The 20384-nt window shown below is 40.5% G+C and overlaps 1 protein-coding gene across 1 annotated transcript in view; it reads left to right on the top strand.

The window, feature by feature from the left end:
- Position 1: 1 nt before the first annotated feature.
- TBC1D9 (TBC1 domain family, member 9 (with GRAM domain)) overlaps positions 2-20384 on the top strand; it is a gene marked incomplete at its 5' end in the record, with an annotated part of 135646 nt that continues 115263 nt past the window's right edge. The window contains one exon of the mRNA XM_010830316.1: positions 2-128. Coding sequence (XP_010828618.1) covers positions 2-128 — 127 coding nt within the window. The remainder of the gene's footprint in view (positions 129-20384) is intronic.

Here is a 20384-nt window from a genome sequence, read left to right as displayed (position 1 = left end):
GTGGGTGAACCCCGAAGAGGTGCTGCTGGCCAACGCGCTGTGGATCACCGAGAGAGCCAACCCTTACTTCATCCTGCAGCGGAGGAAGGGGCACTCGGGCGATGGAGGCGGCGGCGGCGGACTGGCGGGTAAGGACCTGCGGGTGGGGGCCGGGAGCTCTGCGGCGCCGCCCGCGGTCCTGGGCTGCGGGCACCCGAGACGCCGCCCTGTCCCTAGGGGTTGGGCCGCCCGCCCCGCTTTGCTGCGTGGAAAACATCAGGAGATGTCATATTCAGACTGAATGAGGTGCTTTTTTGCTAATCCTGTCGGGCGACGGGGCCCTTCGTGTACCGGGCGCCCCGTAAGTGGGTGATGTTGATGGGAATGGAGATGAGAGAGTCTGGGGTGAGGGGAGCATCAGTGCTTAGGAACTGAATGCTGTACTTCCCGTATGGGCAAGAGAGGGGAAGGACAGTTAATTTTTGCTTCATTCTCTTTACTGGTAATGGCAGGATCAGGTATAAAATGCTCTTTTGTTTCCAGGGAAGCAATCAGTAAAGAGCTGGTGTGGTCATTTCCTATGTTAGTTATGACTGAAGAGAAAAGGAAAAAGGAAGGAAAAAGGAATATTGTTTTTGTTACACCTAATTGGGCATAATGAAGCAAGTTATCTGGTTATAAAGTAATTAGAAGTGTAACTGCATTTTAACTGTTTTAACTTAATCACTTCCGCAAACCCCCTCACGAGGTATTTTTTATTGTGACTAGTACTAAAACCATGCCATCTAATTCCAGTTTGTAAAACCAGACCCCTACCCTCTATCCCAAGAGATATCAGAAAGGTCTCCCTTTACTAACTAGTTTGGGTGGCGGGAGATGACAGATAATCTTGAACTCATACTGTACTAGAGAAATCGGACCCTTCCCTCTGTCTCTTGGTTAGAATGAACAGAATAAGGATATTTTTTACAATGAAGAAGTTAGCAGAAGAAACAGGAGAGTGATTGCAGAAAAGAGATGAACCTTGATCTCTTCAGAGTTCAGAATACATCCCCCACTTGGAGCTTGTAAATTGTTGCTTTCCAAAATGCCTTGCTATAAACTAAAAATTCTTGACAGAGTATGTATTTAGTTGTGATTCTAATGTATGAACTGGTTTTCTCAAGGCTGAAGTTCAAGGGTCACACTGGACCATAGCTACTGGTTTGAAAGGTCTTGCTAGTGCATCAGATCACCTCTAGGTAATCTAATTTTCGGGCACTTTTTCTGGGGAATCTGCAGAGCTCCATATTGTGTTCCAGAAATTCTGACTAGTGTCCTAGAATCATAATTTTCCAGTTCATTTTGTAGAACTTGTTTAACAATATGTATTAATATGAAACTTGCATATTTAATATTGGTATCAGCCCGGATTGTCCTTAAAGTCTAAAGCAGCAATGTAGATAGTATATGTTATTAACAACATCTCCAGCCTGGAGATAACCCTTCTCACACCATGAACTACTGAGTATTTATTTTCTACAGTCATTTGCAATAGGTTATAAAAAATAAGATGCAAAGTCTATCTTTAAGAGTTTGTTTTTGATGTGGACCATTTGAAAAATCTTTATTAGATTTGTTGCAGTATTGTTTTTGTTTTATGTTTTGGTGTTTTGGCCTCAAGGCTTGTGGGGTCTTAGCTCCCCTATCAAGGATTGGAAGGCAAAGTCCCAATCATTGGGCCACCAGGGAAGTCCCTAAATCTTTTTCTAGTTAACATTTTTACTGTGTTCCCACTAACTCTTGGAGCTACAATTAACTGCAGTCCACTTGGACTCTCATCATTGATGACTTATTACAGATAGATAAACTTAACTTCTTAATTGAGAAATTATACCTGTTAATAGTTATTGTTAGAATAATTGAAATCAGTAAAAATATTCCTGTCAATAAAGGTTATTTTCAACCAATATAGGAAAAATGTTTCCCCAGATAAATTGGTGCCACATCAAATGAAGCAAGGACATTTTAGAAATTCTTGTATAATGCATAGTATTCCATTTCTAATGTGGGCTCATTCATGCATTTATTAACTCACCATATCATTTAAAACATTGGTTAGTCACTTCTGAAGTACCAGTGTCATGAAGCTCAGAGCCTATTGGGAGAAGACAGATGCTGAGAAAATTGTCCTATAAATTAATATAAAATCGCCACTGTCTCAGCAGAAAACAATCTAACCTAGTTCAAACGAAGAGAGTTTAGTGAAAAGGCAACTTGGATGGAGGCAGGGTTAGCAGAACCAGTGAAAGGTACAGAGAAGGTGGCAGGAATGATGCTGCCGGAGACCAAGTGAGCCCAAGCCAGGCAGGAACAGTTTGGGCCTCCAGAGGAGCTGCCAGCCCCAAGGACAGAGACCCCAGCAAAAAGGGGCGTGGAGGACATGCCCAGCTTCTTTCTTCTCCCTGCCTCCAAGTTTCTGCCCTTGCCTGTCATCTGTGGGACCCAATAGAAACCGGCTGGATGGGCTGTCCTGGTGATCTAGGATCAGGACTCAGCCTCCCAGGGATGGATCGGGGAGATAGGTGCAAACTGAGAATGACCAGCACTGAAGTCCAAGCAGAGGAATACCATGTTGGTTACCCCTTTCCTGGTGGGAGTGGGAGGAAGGAAAGGTTCCCTCTAGAAATGACACTGGAGCTGAGAACTGAAGAAAGAAAATCAGCCTGTGAGGAGAGGAAGGAAGAGCAAGTGTTGGGTATCAGTTATCGGAGATTTTCTAGAAGATCTCAGGACCCTTATGTAATGTGCATTATCTGGAGCAGTGCTGATCAAATGCATGATGGGTGAGTAGGCAACCTGAACTAGTCAGAAGTGCTCAGTGGTCCAGGGTGCTTGGTAAGATGTTAGCACCAAAGCTAAAACAATGGGCCACAGTGAGGATACTCCCCTTCCCCCTTAAGAGTATTCTCTTTTTGATTCCAAACAGTATACATAGGTATTGACATGAGATTTTTTTTTAGATTGTAGATGCATTTGATTTATTAATCCCCTTTAACTGAAATTTCATACACATATATGCACAAAATAGAGATGCAGAGTGCAATGACTTATCCAAGTAACATCTTGTAACCAACACCAGTATAAAAACTGAATTCCCCCACGTGGCCTTCTGCCAATCACTGCTCATCATCGACCGAAGGTGAAAAAACAAACGAACAAAAAATCTATCTTGATGTTTTTTTGGTAAACACTTCTTCATTTTTCTTTATAGTTTTTGTGACAAAGAGCCTATCTCTAAATACAGTGTTTTGGTTTTGCTTGTCTTTTTTTGATCAAGGAATGAATGGCATCATGGATTATGTATTGACAAGTGTCTAGATTCTTTGTGACTGGAATTCATTTCCCCATGCTGTGTGGAAAACTGTTAGCCAAATTTATCAACTGTTCTTGATAAATTTGTTGTTGGATGGTTATTTGGGGTCTGTGGATAAGGTGGCTGTTGTCATTCTGCTGCACAACAGGCCAGTTAACCAAGAGACGAGGTGTTGAGGCAAGGAAAACAACCTTATTCAGAAACGTGGCTGAAGGACAAGATGGCAGACTAATGTCTCAAGATAAACATCTGAGTGGGGTCTGGAATCCAGTTCTTTTATGGGACAGAAAAGGGGAGGAGTTGAGGAGTTAAATACTATTGTCTGGAATGGCCAACCTTAGGGAGGGGATGTGTTAATCTCTTTAAGGCAGAGCCACAGGGCTCCCTGAGGAAGGTCATTATGTATGATTATAATAACAAAAGCAATGAAAAGCAAAGAGACAGATCCACCATGGGGTCCTAAATGGCTCTTCCTTGGAGCAATTCTTATTTGTGTTTTTGGGGGCCTGTGGACGTGCACTCAGGGAAGGAATTGTCAGCTTGTAGGTTGTATGCCTCATCAACTTTAATAGATAATACCAAACTGTTTTCCAAAGTAGTTGTACCAATATACTCCCACCCGCGGCAAATGGGAATTTCCCTTGCTCCTTATCCTTGCCAACATTGTCAGTCTTTGTAATTTTAGCCTCTTTTTGGTGGTTTTTCGTATTGTGGAGTTAATTTGCTTTTTCCTTACTGATGAGATTGAGCACCTTCTTGTCTTGTGACATGATTGTTCAGGTCTCTTGACCACTTTGTAATTGGGTTGTTTGGGTTTTTTCATACTGATTTGTAGGTATTTTAAAATATATTCTGAATGTGAGCTCATTGTTGGCTGTACATGTGGCACAGTCTTCATTCAGTTGCTTGCCTATTCACCCTTAAGGATGAAAAGAGGTTCTTAATTTTAAAAATCCAAGTCCTTAATAGTCTTTTTTTCTCTATGGTTAGTGTTTTATTACATCCTGTTCAATAAGTCTTTTCTTACTCTGAGGTTATGAACATAGACTTCTATGTTATCTTCTAGAACTTTTGGGGATTTTTTTGTTTTTTCTTTTCTGGCTGTACTATGCGGCATGGGGAACTTCCCCAACCAGGACTCAAACCTTCATCCCTTGCGGTGGAAGCACAAAGCACAGAATTTTAATGAGTGGGTAACTAGGGAAGTCAAAGACTTTTCAGTTTTAACCTCCCCAATTTTTATTTACCCCCAAATTTATTCACTGGGAATTAATTTTTGCATACTGTGTGAGATAGGGTTAAAGTTTTAATTTAAAAAGTATTTATGGACATCCAGTTGCCCCAGCATGATTTACTGCTAAGTCCATTCTGTTCTCACTCCGTTCTTACAAGATAGCCCCTGTGGGGCTACCGTGTTTGTAAATCAAGTGCTCCAATATGTGTTTGGGCTCTCTAGTCCATTTCTTTTGTTTGTAAGAATATTTTTGCACCAATAGCACACTGCAGTTTTATAACAGGAGTTTATATTCATTAGACCAAGTCCTCTTATCTTGTTCTTTAAGAGTTTCTTGGCTATTCTCTTTCACATTTACAGAACATTTTGGAATCAGCTACTAAGTTCCACCAAAACAGAACAACAGCAACAACAAAAATTTACACTGTTGTGATCTTGATTGAGATTGCGTTGTTTATAAATAAGTGGGCAAAATTAATATCTTTATAATGTTGAATCTTCTGGTCCATGAACATGGTATTTTCCTCTATTTAGATCTTTCAAAATTTCTTTCAAAGATATTTCATAGTTTTCTCTAAAGGTCTTTCACATCTTAGATTTATTACTAGATATTTTATAGTCTGCTGTATATTGTTTCTTTAAAAAATTTTTTCTAAGTTCTTTGCTAATATATATATTTATTATATTTGCTAATATATATATAAAAAAATATATATTTTTTAATTGACTTTGTATCCAGAACCTAGCTAATTTATGAAGTTAATGCTAGTTACTTATATATATATGTATGTAGGAAATGGCAACCCACTTCAGTATTCTTGCCTGGAAAATCCCACGGACAGGAGAGCCTGGTGGGCTACAGTCCATGGGTTTGCCAAGAGTTGGATACGACTGAGCGACTAAACACGCATGCATATATATATTCTTTTCAGATTATTTTCCCTTATAGATTATTACAAGATATTGAGTATAGTTCCCTGTGTTATACAGTAGGTCCTTGTTGATTATTTATTTTATATTTGCTGCTGCTGCTAAGTCACTTCAGTCGTGTCCGACTCTGTGCGACCCCATAGACGGCAGCCCACCAGGCTCCTCCGCCCATGGGATTTTCCAGGCAAGAGTACTGGAGTGGGGTGCCATTGCCTTCTCAAATTTTATATTTAGTAGTGTGTATATGTTAATCCCAAACTGCCCCCCGCCTGTCCCTTTAGTAACCATAAGTTAGTTTTTGCTGTGAGTCTATTTCTGCTTTGTAAATAAGTTCATTGGTGTCGTTTTGGGGGATTCCGCATATACGCGATGTCATGTGATATTTTTATTTCTCTGTCTTCACAGAGTGTGATAACCTGTACATACATCCATGTTGCTGCAATTGGAATTATTTCATTCTTTTTTGTGGTTTAGTAATATTCCGTTGTGTATGTATATTACATCTTGTTTGTTCATTCATCTGTCAGAGGACATTTATGTTGCTTCCGTGTTTGGGCTATTGTAAACAGTGCTGCAGTGAACACTGGGGTGCATGTATCTTTTCAAATTATAGTTTTCTCTGGATATATGCCCAAGAGTGGTTTTGCTGGATCGTATGGTAACTCTTTTTATTTATTTAAAGAATCTCTGTACTGTTTTTCATAATTTTATATCATTTTTTTCTTTTCATTCAAAAGGAGTTCTTATCCTTAGTTTGCCAAAAGTTTTTAATTATATGTGGATGCTGAATTGTTTCAAATGCTTTTCTATATATATTAAGGTAATCATTTGATTTTTCTCTTTTATTCTGTTAGTGTGTTGACTTATTAACTGATTTTTCAGGTGTTAAATCAAACTTGCATATATAAAATAAATCCAACATGGCTATGATGTTAGTTTTTATATGTTCATTAATATCACTTGTTAATCTTTTATTTAGAGTTTTTGAATCCTAATAAGTTAGTAGAATAGTCCTATAATTTTTCTTTTTCTTAACTTCCTTGTCAAATTTTGGTATCAAATTATACTGACCTTAAAAGTAAGTTGTGGAGTTCTGGAAGATTTTGTGTGAGAGTAGTATTATTTAACCTTGACATGTTTGGCAAAACTCGCAGGTGAAGTTGTCTGGCCTTGAAGTGTCCTTTTTGGGTTTGTTGAATGGTATTACAGCATTCAGATGTTTAAAACTTTTTCTTTTACTTTCAATTTTATAAGTTTATTTCTTGTAATTTTTCATCTTAGATCTTCAACTATATTGGCGTAAGTTTGTTAAAGATATTCTCATGTCTTTAAATGTCTGTAGGATGTATAGTAATAGCTTCCTTTTTTATTCTTGACATTGGTTATTTGTGCTTTCTTTCTTAATCTTTCTAGGAATTTATCAATTTTGTCTTTTATAAAGAATCAACTTCTAGGCCTGTTGATCTTTTTTGTTTGCATTTATTTTCTACTTCATTAATATCTGCCATTTATTATTTTCTGTTTCCTTTGGGTATATATTGTTATTTTTCTAGTTTTTGAAAATATTAGTTAATTGATATTCAGTCTTATTTTCTAATATATACATTTTAGATAATTTTCCTTATAAGTATGGCTTTACCTGCACTGACTTCAGTGCTTTGGAATTTAGTAAGATTTGTTTTATTCCCTGCTGATAGTCAATTTTTGTAAGTGTTACATGTTGTGCTTGAGAAGAATAATGTGTTCTGCAGTTGCTGGACGATTGCTCTATTTATTCAGTTGGCCAGCTTTGCTGCTTGTATTTGAGCTTCTCTGATGGCTCAGCTGGTAAAGAATCTGCCTGCAATGTGGGAGACTTGGGTTCGATCCCTGGGTTGGGAAGATGTCTACACTCCAGTAGTCTGGCCTGGAGAATTCCATGGACTGTATAGTCCATGGGATCTCAAAGAGTCAGACACGACTGAGCTGCTTCTGTTCAGTTCTTCTACTGTAATTATGGTTTTAGACCATTTGTCTTTGTAGTATACTTCCAATTTTTGCTTTTTATGTTTTAATACTTTATCTTTAGGACTGTATACATTTATAATTGTATATTTCTGGTGGATTGAACATTTTATCATTAGGGAGTGTTTGTCTATATCTCCAGAATTGCTTTTTGCTTTATCATTATAGTTAACGAGAGATTGATTTGGCTAATCTTTGTATGGTTATCTTTTTCATATTTTTACTTTCAGCCTTTCCATAGCCATTTATTTTATATGTCTTTTATAAGTAATAGATGTTGATTTCTTTTTCTTAATCCAGTTTGAAAATCTTCACCTTAATTGGATTATATAGGCAATGTATTAATACATGTGACTTAGGTTTAAATTATCTTATTTCAGTGAGGTCGCTTAGACTTGTCTGACTCTTTGTGACCCGGTGGACTACAGCACACCAGACTTCCCTGTCCATCGCCAACTCCCGGAGTTTACTCAAACTCATGTCCATTGAGTTGGTGGTGCCATGCAACCGTCTCATCCTCTGTCCTTCTCTTCTGCCTTCAATCTTTCCCAGCATCAGGGTCTTTTCAAATGAGTCAGTTCTTCACATCAGATGGCCAAAGTATTGGAGTTTCAGCTTCAACATCAGTCCTTGCAATGAATATTCAGGGCTGATCTCCTTTAGGATGGAGTGGTTGGATCTCCTCACTGTCCAAGGGACTCTCAAGAGTCTTCTCCAGCACCACAGTTCAAAAGCATCAATTCTTCGGCGCTCAGCTCTTTTTATAGTCCGACTCTCACATCTATACATGACTACCGGAAAAACCATGGCTTTGACTAGACGGACCTTTGTTGGTAAAGTAATGTCTCTGCTTTTTAATAAGCTGTCTGCTGCTGCTGCTGCTGCTAAGTCGCTTCAGTCATGTCCGACTCTGTGCGACACCACATGGGATTTTCCAGGCAAGAGTACTGGAGTGGGTTGCCATTGCCTTCTCCGAATAAGCTGTCTAGGTTGGTGATAACTTTTCTTCCAAGGAGCAAGCGTCTTTTAATTTCACGGCTATAGTCACCACCTGCAGTGATTAAATGCTTTCTATTTTTTCTGTCTGCTCAGTGTTCTTTTTTGCCTTCCTTCCTTGCCTTTGGTAGAATATGGGTTTTTGTTTTGTTCTTTTTAAAAATTATATATTTTTTTAACTCCATCTGGTGGCATGTGAACCCTTAGTTGGGACATGTGTGATCTAGTTTCTTGACTAGGGATTGAACCCATGTCCTCTGCATTGGGAGCATAGGGTCTTAGCCACTGGACCACCAGGGAAGTCCCATTTTGTTTTGTTTTATATATTTTTTTAATGCTTACATTTTTAAGCCTCTGTTAGAAGTTTTATATTCACTTCTCTATTCTTTTAGTGGTTACTATGGAGATTATAATGCATTCTTGACTTAATATATGTTGTTAACTGGTATTTTCATTTTATTAAACATTTTTTAAACTTGGCACTCTTAATCTTTTCCTAGATAATACAAGGACTTTGACTTCTTTCACTCCATTTAGCCCCCCCCATTCTGCAATGTATATGCCATTGTTGTAATGTATTTTATTTTTTATATATTTTCAACACAAGAACATATCGTTACTACTACTTTTTAAAGTCTGTATTCAGTTAGACTTCTGCATATGTTTACCATTTTTGTTGTTCTTTCCTTTTTTTCTGTACTGTTTTTTGGAATCATTTTTATGCTGCCTGAAAAACATCCTTTACTCTTTCCCTTAGTGAGAGTCTACTGGTGACAGATTTTCTCAGTTTTTTTATAGCTGAAAATGTATTCATTATGCTTTCATTCTTAAAGTACATTTCTGGTTTGAATGGTTGGCAGTTAATTCTTTAAAACTTGGTTAAGATACTGTTACATTGTCTTCTGATTTGTCTTTTCTTTTTCTGGAAAAGGAAACTATCACTCTGATGATTGCTTCCTTGTAAGAATATGTCTTTTTCTCCATCTGCTTTTATAGTTTTCTCTTTGACTTTGGTTTTCTACAGTTTTGATAGGATCCAGCTATTTGTTGATTTTTAAAAAACACTGCATGAGGTGGTAGGACTTCTTTGATCCATCGTTATTAGCTTTGTAAACTTCATCCTGGAGAAGGTGATGGCACCCTACTCCAGTACTCTTGCCTGGAAAATCCCATGGACAGAAGAGCCTGGTAGGCTGCAGTCCATGGGGTCGCTGAGGGTCGGACACGACTGAGTGACTTCACTTTCACTCTTCACTTTCATGCATCGGAGAAGGAAATGGCAACCCACTCCAGTGTTCTTGCCTGGAGAATCCCAGGGACGGGGGAAGCCTGGTGGGCTGCCATCTATGGGGTCGCACAGAGTCGGACACGACTGAAGTGACTTAGCAGCAGCAGACATCATTGTATCTTCTATGTCTTGTTACCTTCTGAATTTTATTTGGTTCATTTTGGTTATTTTCTTCTGATCTATGTTCCAATTCACTGTCTATTTAACTGCATTTAACCTGTTAAGCCTACCCATTCATTAAAGTTTCTCTGAACTGCAATATCTTAAGCCTTTGTGGTCTGTTCTGTTGCCTGTGATTTCTTCTAATTTTCATTCATGCTGTTATGCCTGGTTGCTTTTCATTATGTACTGGACATTGTACTCTTACTTTGCAGAAGTAATCTGAAATAGAAGATGGTGTAAGAGATAATTTTTTTCTTCCAGTTAGAAACCAAAATAACTATTTTTAGGTGTTGCTGTATTTCAAAAGTGAACTCTAACCTGGGAAGTTTTGCCTACTTAAGATAGGCATTTATGATTAGGTTGTAGATCTCCAAGGTCTCAACCCAAAGACAGCACCATTACTTTCCAACTTTTTGCTGGTGCTGATAGCTTTCCTTGTCTTTCCAGTCTCTAATTCTGCTAAAAAGTGAAAGTGAAAGTCTCTCAGTTGTGTCCAACTCTTTGCAATCCCATGGATTGTAGCCCGTCAGGCTCCCCTGTCCAAGGAATTCTCCAGGCAAGAACACTGGAGTGGGTAGCCACGCCTTTCCCCAGGGCATCTTCCTGAACCAGGAGTTGAACCTGAGTCTCTCTCGTTGCAGATGGATTCTTTACCATCTGAGTCACCAGGGAAGCCACTAAATTCTACTAAAAGTATATCCCGACTCTCAGCCACTCAGAAGCCCCTTTGGGAAGGAGCAAATAATAGTGCCCGCCCCCACCCCCAACAAGTCGGGTTCTTGTCTCTGAGCTACTTTCCCAGGTGAAGTCTCTTTTTAATTCTTTGATATTTTTAAGCATATTTTTGTCCCATTTGTATAGCTGTCCTCAGTAGTGGGTTGTCATTCGAATTACCTTGTCTACCATTGTAAAGTGGTTGCTGCTATTATCTCCATTTTATAGAAAAGGAAAGTAAGGCATTAAAGAAACTGAGTGACTTGCCATGGATCACACAGCTAATAAGTGGGGGCCTATTTATGTCTGAATCTTTCTTTACGAGACTAACTATAGTGATATGGGTTAACTTTATTTTCCTCATTGTCCCCCTTGAGAATCTAGTAAAAGTGATTGACTCTACCTTCTGAAAAATGAAAACACTGAAAAATTTTACATGCAGTTTTAGGGGCTTCACGGATCCCAGGTGAATTAGAATATAGGTACTTCAAGATAGAGGACGTCACAAGAGATTGAGACAGTTTCTCCAAACCAAACGTGTGATATTCTCAATTTCTCATTACCCAAAATCAAAAGCTGTTCTGTCAGAAATGTGTTGAGTACTGACTGTGTTTCCAAGGCTGAAACTTTATAAAGATACAAAGGAAAAAAAAGACAAGTTTTCTTGTTGAGCCATTACTAAGCTAGTGATCAAACTGGGATGAACAGATTCAGGAGAGCTAAGAACATAGGCATGGGGGTGATACGGGTACAGACTCAGGCTGTATCCCAATGTTTTGATCTGAGATTAGCACTAGATTATCTGGGAATTGGACTTTCTGCATCACATGGAGATCATCACAGCTAGGGGAATGTACCATTTGATAAAGGAAGGCGATTAAGAAGCAGTAAACATAGAATCTGCCTGCAACACAGGAGACCCAGGTTTGATCCTTGGGTCGGGAAGATCCCCTGGAGAAGGGAGTGGTAACTCACTCCAGTATTCTTGGAGTGAGAATTCCATGGTCTGAGGAGGCTTGCAGACTACAGTCCATGGGGTCACCAAGAGCCTGACACGACTGAACGACCAACACTTTCACGTTCAAACATGGAAAAAGCTCCCCCTTCCCTGCTTAAAGGTAGGAAATAAATTTTTGCTAGAAATAGACTCTATCAGCCCAGAGCCAGCACCAGAGGACTCTGCAAATAAACCTTATTGAACTAACACTTATCTTCCTCGTTAAAGAGTATACGGATTAGCTAGCCCTAGTGCAATTATACCCCTAGTTCAGATCGCTGTGTCTTGCCAATTCTTCACAAATGTATTGTTTCTTTGTCTACAAGGTATAAGAGCTTCCTCCTCTGGCCCCTTCTTTGGATCTTCATTCTCTTGTGTAGGTTCTCATGTACATATACAAATTCAATACAATTTGCATGGTTTTCCCCTCGTAGTCTGTCAGCTTTAATTTTTAGACCCAGCCAGGGACTCAAAGACGGTGGAGGAAAACTTCCTCCCTAGTCAAAGAACTCACAGTAGTGAAGGAGAGATAACAAAGCAGATGTTCTAGAAGCCCTCGCTAGTTAATGGGTACCTATTTTGGGGGTAAACATACTCATCTTGCCAATTTGTAAGTATTGGCAAAGTTGCTCCTTGTTGCACTTAGCAGTTCACATTTTTTTCTTGTAGATTAATTAGATATAAAAGGCACTAAAGTGTGTTGGTGCCTAATGGAGCCTGATGTGACTGTGTGTTGGGGTGGGCAGTGGTCTATAGCTGTGTATGCAGTGGCTCAGTCACTTACTTAATAAGTAAGTGCTGCTGGCAAGAAGCATGGTTAGACAAAAGCAGATGTTGCTTGCTTGTTCCATGAATTCCTCCCCCTCTGCTTATCACTTCTAGAGAATTTTGTCGAAGAATGATTTAGTCACCTGTTCCAATTTGTCTTGAGACTTTACCTTTTTCTGCAAAGCAGCTGTAAGAACAAATACATGTGATGTGTGTAGGATTTGAGATGGCTTTTGACATCTTCTGGGTGTTTGTAAATGGATCTCCAAAAGAGGGGAAGAGAAAATGTAGTCCAAGCTTCCTTTCAGAAAATTGAGAGAATGAGGCTGCCTTCCTTTTTTAGGGATACTGCGGTTATTTTCTTCTTTAGCAGCATCACACACAGAGGTGTGCGTGTGTGTATGTGTGTGTTCCATTGTATCTGACTCTTGTGTGACCCCATGGACTGTAGCTGGCCAGGCTCCTCTGTCCATGGGATTCTCCAGGTAAGAATACTGGACTGGGTTGCCATTTCCTCCTCCAGGGGATATTCCCAGCCCAGGGATGTAGTACACATCTCCTGCATTGGCAGGTGGATTCTTTACCACCGAGTCACCAGGGAAGCCCCATGTGCGCAGGGGACTCATTTTATTATTTATTTTTTTAATTGGAATATGTTTGATTTACATTGTTGTGTTTCTGCTGTAAAGCAAATTGAATTAGTTTTTAGATTATTTTCCCACATAGGTCATTACAGAGTATTGAGTAGAATTCACAGGTCCTTTTTAGTTACCAATTTTATATATTGCTGTTGTTGTTTGGTCATTAAGTCATGCTTGACTCTTTGTGACTCCATGGACTGCAGCACCACAGGCTTCCCTGTCCTTCACTATCTCCCGGAATTTGCTTAATTCATGTCCATTGAGTTGGTGATGCCATCCAACCCCCTCCTCTTCTGTTGCCCCTTCTTCTCCTGCTCTCAATCTTTCCCAGCATCAGGGTCTTTTCCAGTGAGACAGCTTTTTGCATCAGGTGGCCAAAGTGGTGGAGCTTCAGCCATCAGTCCTTCTAATGAATATTCAGGGTTTATTTCCTTTAAAATTGACTGGTTTGATCTCCTTGCAGTCCAAGGGGCTCTCAAGAGTCTTCACACAGTTTCGAAAGCATCAATGCTTAGGCGCTCAGCCTTCTTGATCTTTCAACTCTCACATCCATACATGACTACTAGAAAAACCATAGCTTTAACTATAAGGACCTTTGTTAACAAAGAGATGTCTTTGCTTTTTAATATGCTGTCTAGGTTTGTCATAGCTTTCCTTCCAAGAAGCAAGGCTCTTTTAATTTCATAGCTGTAGTCACCATCTGAAGTGATTTTGGAGTTCAAGAAAATAAAATCTGTCACTGCTTCCACTTTTTCCCCATCTATTTGCTGTGAAGTGATGGGATTGGTTGCCATGATCTCAGGTTTTTGAATGTTGAGTTTTAAGCCAGCTTTTTTCACTCTCCTCTTTCACATCAAGAGGCTCTTTAGTTCCTCTTTGCTTTATGCCATTAGAGTGGTATCATTTGCATATCTGAGGTTATTGATAGTACTCCAGGCAGTCTTGATTCCAGCTCATAATTCATCCAGCCGCCATTTTGCTTGATGTACTCTGCATAGACGTAAAACAAGTAGGGTGACGATATACAGCTTGCTGTACTCCTCTCCCAGTTTGGAACCACTCTTGTCTCATGTCCGCTTCTAACTGTTGTCCATACAGGTTTCTCAGGAGACAGGTAAGGTAGTCTGGTATTCCCATCTTTTTAAGAATTTTCCATAATTGGTTGTGATCTATGCAAAGGCTTCAGCATAGTCAATGAAACAGAAGTAGGTGTTTTTCTGGAATTCCCTTGCTTTTTCTATGATCCAATGGATGTTGCCAATTTGATCTCTGGTTTCTCTGCCTTTTCTAAATCCAGCTTGTATATCTGAAAGTTCTCAGTTCATGTACTGTTAAAGCCTAGCTTGAAGGATTTTGAGCATTACTTTGCTAGCGTGTAAGATAAGTGCAACTATGCGGCTGTTTGAATATTCTTTGGCATTGCCTTTATTTTGGATTGGAATGAAAATTGACTTTTTTCAGTCCTGCGGCCACTGCTGAGTTTTCCGAATTTGCTGACATATTGAGTGCAGCACTTTAGCAGCAGCATCTTTTACGATTTGAAATAGCTTAGCTGAAATTCCGTCACCTCCACTAGCTTTGTTCATAGTGATGCTTTTGAAGGCCCACTTGGCTTCATGCTTAAGGTTGTCTGGCTCTAGGTGAGTGGCCACACTATTGTGGTTATCCGGGTCATTAAAACCTTTTCTGTGTAGTTCTTGTATGTATTTTTGCCACCTCTTTTTAATCTATTCTGCTTCTATTAGGTCCTTGGTGTTTCTGTTCTTTATTGTGTTCATCTTTGAATGAAATATTCCCTTGGTATCTCCAATTTTCTTGAAGAGATCTCTAGTCTTTCCCATTCTATTGTTTTCCTCTATTTCTTTGCATTATTCACTTAAGAAGGCTTTCTTATCTCTCCTTGCTATTCTCTGGAGCTCTGCATTCAGTTGGGTATATCTTTCCCTTTCGCCTTTCACTTCTCTTCTTTTCACAGCTATTTGTAAGGCCTCCTCAGACAACTACTTTGCCTTCTCGCATGTCTTTTTCTTGGGGATGGTTTTGATCACTGCCTCCTGTACAGTGTTATGAACCTCTGTCCATAGTTCTTCAGGCATGTAGTGTTTATATGTCAATCCCGATCTTTCATTTTATTCCTCCCCCTCCCTTCTCCACTCTCCCCCACCCTGTAACTGTAGAATTGTTTCTACATCGGTGACTCTGTTTCTGTTTTGTAAATAAGTTCATTTGTACCATTTTTATAGATTCTCCTGTTGCTGCTAAGTCGCTTCAGTCGTGTCCGACTCTGTGCCACCCTATGGACAGCAGCCCACCAGGCTCCTCTGTCCCTGGGATTCTCCAGGCAAGAACACTGGAGTGGGTTGCCATTTCCTTCTCCGATGCATGCATGCATGCTAAGTCGCTTCAGTCGTGTCCGACTCTGTGCGACCCTATGGACAGCAGCCCAGTAGGCTAGATTCTACATGTAAGTTGTATCCTATGATATTTGACCTTCTTTGTCTTACTTCACTCAGTGTGACAGTCTGTAGGTGAGGGCACTGTGGTACTGCAGCCTAATAGTTGAGAGTCATGTTTTATTCGGTGGGAATTTTTAGGACTTCAAACCTGGGAGGCAGTATCTCAAACCCAAAGAGAATAGCTTAGAGAGGCTGAGCAGAAAGCTAGATGATATAGAAGTTTTGCAACAAGGGGCAGATGTCTGAATGTCAAAAAAGTATTGTTAGTTAATTAAAGGAAAACCAGATATCTCAAGTTAAGGCAGCTAGGGCTTTTCTTTGCATAGGAAGATGCCAGAGTTTGGTCTCACTGCAGTCTTTGCTTTGATCTGCACCTCACCTATCTGGGGCCAGTTTCCTGTGTTTTCATATCCTGAGTTCCCTAAGGGCTCACCTTAGGGAGTGGACTCAGTCTGATGGCTGCTAAGAGGTAGGTTTTTCCAGTAGTCATGTATGGATGTGAGAGATGGACCATAAGGAGAGCTGAGTGCTGAAGAATTGATGCTTTTGAACTGTGGAGAAGACTCTTGTGTCCCTTGGACTGCAAGGAGATCCAGCCAGTCAATCCTGAAGGAAATCAGTCCTGAATATTCATTGGAAGGACTGATGCTGAAGTTGAAACTGCAATCACTTTGGCCACCTGATGCGAAGAACTGACTCATTGGGAAAGACCCTGATGCTGGGAAAGATTGAGGGCAGGAAGAGAAGGGGACGAAGAGTCGGACACGACCGAGCGACTGAACTGAACTGAACTGAAATGGTATTTATTACTTCCTTCAGGACCTCCCTCGGGGCTCAGCAGCTCACCATCTGCAGTTGTGGCAGATGCCGTTGCTGATGACTGCGACATCCTTGTTTGCTATTCAGGCAGGAAATACTCCATTTCTCAGGATCCACATTTTGCAGAGATCAAGTTTTAGATGGTGGGATGCTCCTCAGGCTTGCACACAAAAATGTGTTTTGCAATTTTGTCCAAGTCAGGAATTTGTAGTTTGGGACTGGGCAGGCAGTAACGCTGCCGGCCGTGGTGGGTACCACTTCGTCGTCTGGGTCTGGGTCTCAGGGACTGAAGCCCCGGGGAGCTTCCTGGCACTCTGAGTACACGCAATGCCACAGGCAAATTGGGAACCCCCCAAGCTTGCTTTTCTCACCTTTTCTTCTGTGTTCTCTGCTCCCTCCCTGGGTTCTAGGCTTTTTCAGCCCTTCCCTTCAATAAGCACACATCCGGCTTCAAACTGGATTCAAATCCCAGCCCCATCTGTTACCAAGTGATGTGATTCAGGAAGTGTCTCTTCCTTTCTGATTTCCTTATATAATATACTTAAACACGTTTCAGCTCTGATGGTGACGATTCTGTGACATAAGTTAACGTAGAATGCAGGAAACACAAGGAGCTCTTCATAGATAATGGCCCATCATTGTGCTTCGGGGCCACTGGCTCTGAGTAATTCACACTGATGTGTGAGCAACCCATGTCCTGGAGTTAACAGAGAAGTTGAGTAGGCCTGGCATGTTGTAGTCCATGGAGTCGCAAAGAGGAGGACTTGACTGAGCCGCTGAACAACAATAAAGCAAATGGTTATCTGTCCGATATTTAAGCAACTTAAAAACATTAAGTCAATATTCAGGCTTTTGAGTGAAGGGAATTTTTGATCAGCAACTTTAAATCCTTCCACCTGCATGCCTGCCTCCCTCCCTTCCTTCCTGGGGATGTACATTTTAAAAGCTCAGTCAGGAAACACAGACCTCTGTCTCCTGGCATCAGTGACTCTGACTGGCAAACTGGAACCACTAGGGAGAGGATAAAGGTTGGAGGCAGGGGAGTGGCCACCTTTTCTATTTATCTCTCTCTCTCTATATATTTTTTATATGTATACACACATGCACACACATATATTTAAATTTTTTTAATTAAAAAAATATCTGTATATAAAGATATGTGGTTAGTTAGTCATTCAGAGATTTGTAATTGAGAAATATCCTCACTTAGTAGTTGGTTTAACCAGAGAACCAATGAAGAAATCATTGACCCACTTTCTCTGTTGCTTGGTTTTCCTTTCCGGTCAGGCGATGAGTTCAGAGGACAGGCCAGTCATTTTTCAAGCCATTCTGCAATTGCCTCTGGCTTCTTGTTTGCTCCAAATGGCATTTCACAATGTGCTGTTGATTACTTACGCTTGCTTTCAGGGAGCCAGTGTTCTCTGGCTGTGGGATCCAATCAAGAGATCCATTAAGGTCCCCCTAACTCTGCATGGGAGATCAGGATTGTAAACTGTCATTGGGATGAATCAAGTCTTCTCCTTACTTTCTGTTTGAGACTAAGGAGAGGTGAATAGCTATCCAGCCCCTCTGAGGTGAGGTCTGTAAAGTGCACGTGTGCCCACCTTCCAGCTCCATTATTCTAGGCTTGCTGGGCAAGTATTTGCTAGAGGGAAGGTCAAGTAGGTGAAGGGCAGGGGAGTCTGGCATGCTGCAGTCCGTGAGGTCGCAAAGAGCCAGACACAATTTAGCAACTGAGCAACAAGATCAAGTAGAACATTAAGGATTTGATCTCTGTTTACACTCTAAACAGAAAATATGAACTGTTTGTTTATCTCAGTTTGTTTAATACCAGGAAACTCTATATTTCAATAATACAAATGGATTTTTAAAATCTTTGTATTAACCTAGGAACCAAGGCAGTCTCTAATAAAAGTAAGCAAATCTTCACAGATTTATGTTTGGAATCTGTAACTAAAGCTTTTAAAGAAGAAATCATTTAATTACTTTTTTTACACCATTGGTATTTTATAATATTTGCATTCATTCATTCAATATAATGAATAATGTAAAGTACATTTTCTTAAAGCGTCTTTTTAATAATATTCAAGTTTGTGTGGTCTAAAAGCTAATTTTCAAAGTCATTGTTATTTTGATCCTATTCTGTATTTTCTATTCTTTTTACAATTAGCATAGAGTATAAGGGCAGAGGAGCTGACATTTGCTGAAATTCTCCTGTGGCTCAAGCACTCTGCTGACAGCCTTTCACACGTCACTGATTGGATGTTCATAACATCAGGTTATGAAGGTTAGGTTAGTTTATCTCCTGCAGGTTAGTTTATCTCCCCTCTATTACAGAAGAGGAAACTGTCTGGAGAAGTTAAATATCTTACTGGAGGAGACCCTGCCAGTAACAGACAGAGCTTGTATTTGTACTTAGGTTTGACTGCATTTGGAGAGAAAAACGGATGAAAAGGCAGATAAAAAGGAGAGAGGAAGATGAAATTGTAATGCACACTTTTGATGCCAAAAGCTCAACTTCTCCATTCACTGGTACCAAATCCAATCTCAGAGACAGAGTTTTGGGTGAAGTAGAAAAGGATAGCCTTATTGCTTTGCCTGGCAGAGGAGGCCACAGTGGGGTAATACACTCAAAATCCCATGTACCAGCTTAGAGACGATAGTGAGAATTTCTCAGTAATTGTCAGAGAGGGAGCTATCTGCTCGCGGAGATTCTCCCGATGGGTTGGTGGTGAGGTAAGTCGGCAGCAGCATCAGTATTCGGGTCCATCTGGCCTGGGGTCTGCCTGCTTGTGGGCAGCACGCCATTGTTAATCCCCCACTGCTCCCACCTGAAAGGGGCTTCAGCGTCTTCAAAATAGCTCAAAGATATTGTTGTGAGTTTAGATTGATTGGGAACCAGGATCTTGCCCCAAGGTTGCGCCGCTGTTTCTCGTGACTGTTTGTTTCTCCCTGGCTTGGATCCCCTTCTTACCCTAATTAAGAACTGCTTGACTCTACCTATGGGAACTCAGGGAAGGTCACAGAGGCTAAATGAAGGCTGTTTCCTATAATCAAAGAAAGGGACGTCACAGAAAGTCTCTGGGCCTAGGAACCTCACGGGGCCTGGTATCACTTTGGAGAGCTAAAGGAAACCAAGGCGAAGTCAATCTCAGTCTTAGGAAAGCAGCCTTGAGCTTGGAAAGAAGGGAAGCGGCAATGCCAGGTGTTGTCACTGCATAGTGGTTGTCATGGTTACAGCTAACTGACTGTATGCCAGGAGGAAACCTGAACTCTCTCGGAATTTTCCTAAAATAGATCTTCAAACTTTCTCCATATCCAACCTTCCAGTGAAGATGTCTTTGGGACCATGATATGGAGCCATTCCGATTTATACAATTGAGAGGACATTGAACCTTTGGATGGAGGACCAGGGAAGGAATATGCCTGTGTGTATGGATCCTCCACAAAGGAAACCAGTCTCCATGTTTATTGTGTGGAAGGTCAACCTCAAAAGGTTTATGGTTACCAAAGGAGGAAAAATATATATTTGACATACAGTATAGATGGGGAAACAGTGGAAGCAGTGTCAGACTTTATTTTTTGGGATTCCAAAATCATTGCAGATGGTGATTGCAGCCATGAAATTAAAAGACGCTTACTCCTTGGAAGGAAAGTTATGACCAACCTAGATAGCATATTCAAAAGCAGAGACATTACTTTGCCAACAAAGGTCCATTTAGTCAAGGCTATGGTTTTTCCTGTGGTCATGTATGGATGTGAGAGTTGGACTGCGAAGAAGGCTGAGCACCCAAGAATTGATACTTTTGAACTGTGGTGTTGGAGAAGACTCTTGAGAGTCCCTTGGACTGCAAGGAGATCCAACCAGTCCATTCTAAAGGAGATCAGTCCTGGGTGTTCTTTGGAAGGAATGATGCTAAAGCTGAAATTCCAGTACTTTGGCCACCTCATGCGAAGAGTTGACTCACTGGAAAAGACCCTGATGCTGGGAGGGATTGGGGCTGGAGGAGAAGGGGACGACAGAGGATGAGATGGCTGCTG

The sequence above is a fragment of the Bison bison genome, unplaced genomic scaffold (genome assembly GCF_000754665.1).
Source record: "Bison bison bison isolate TAMUID 2011002044 unplaced genomic scaffold, Bison_UMD1.0 scf7180017864517, whole genome shotgun sequence".
Lineage (NCBI taxonomy): Eukaryota > Metazoa > Chordata > Mammalia > Artiodactyla > Bovidae > Bison > Bison bison.
The sequence above is the reverse complement of the archived record's forward strand: the minus strand, read 5'-3'. Positions and strand labels throughout refer to the sequence as shown.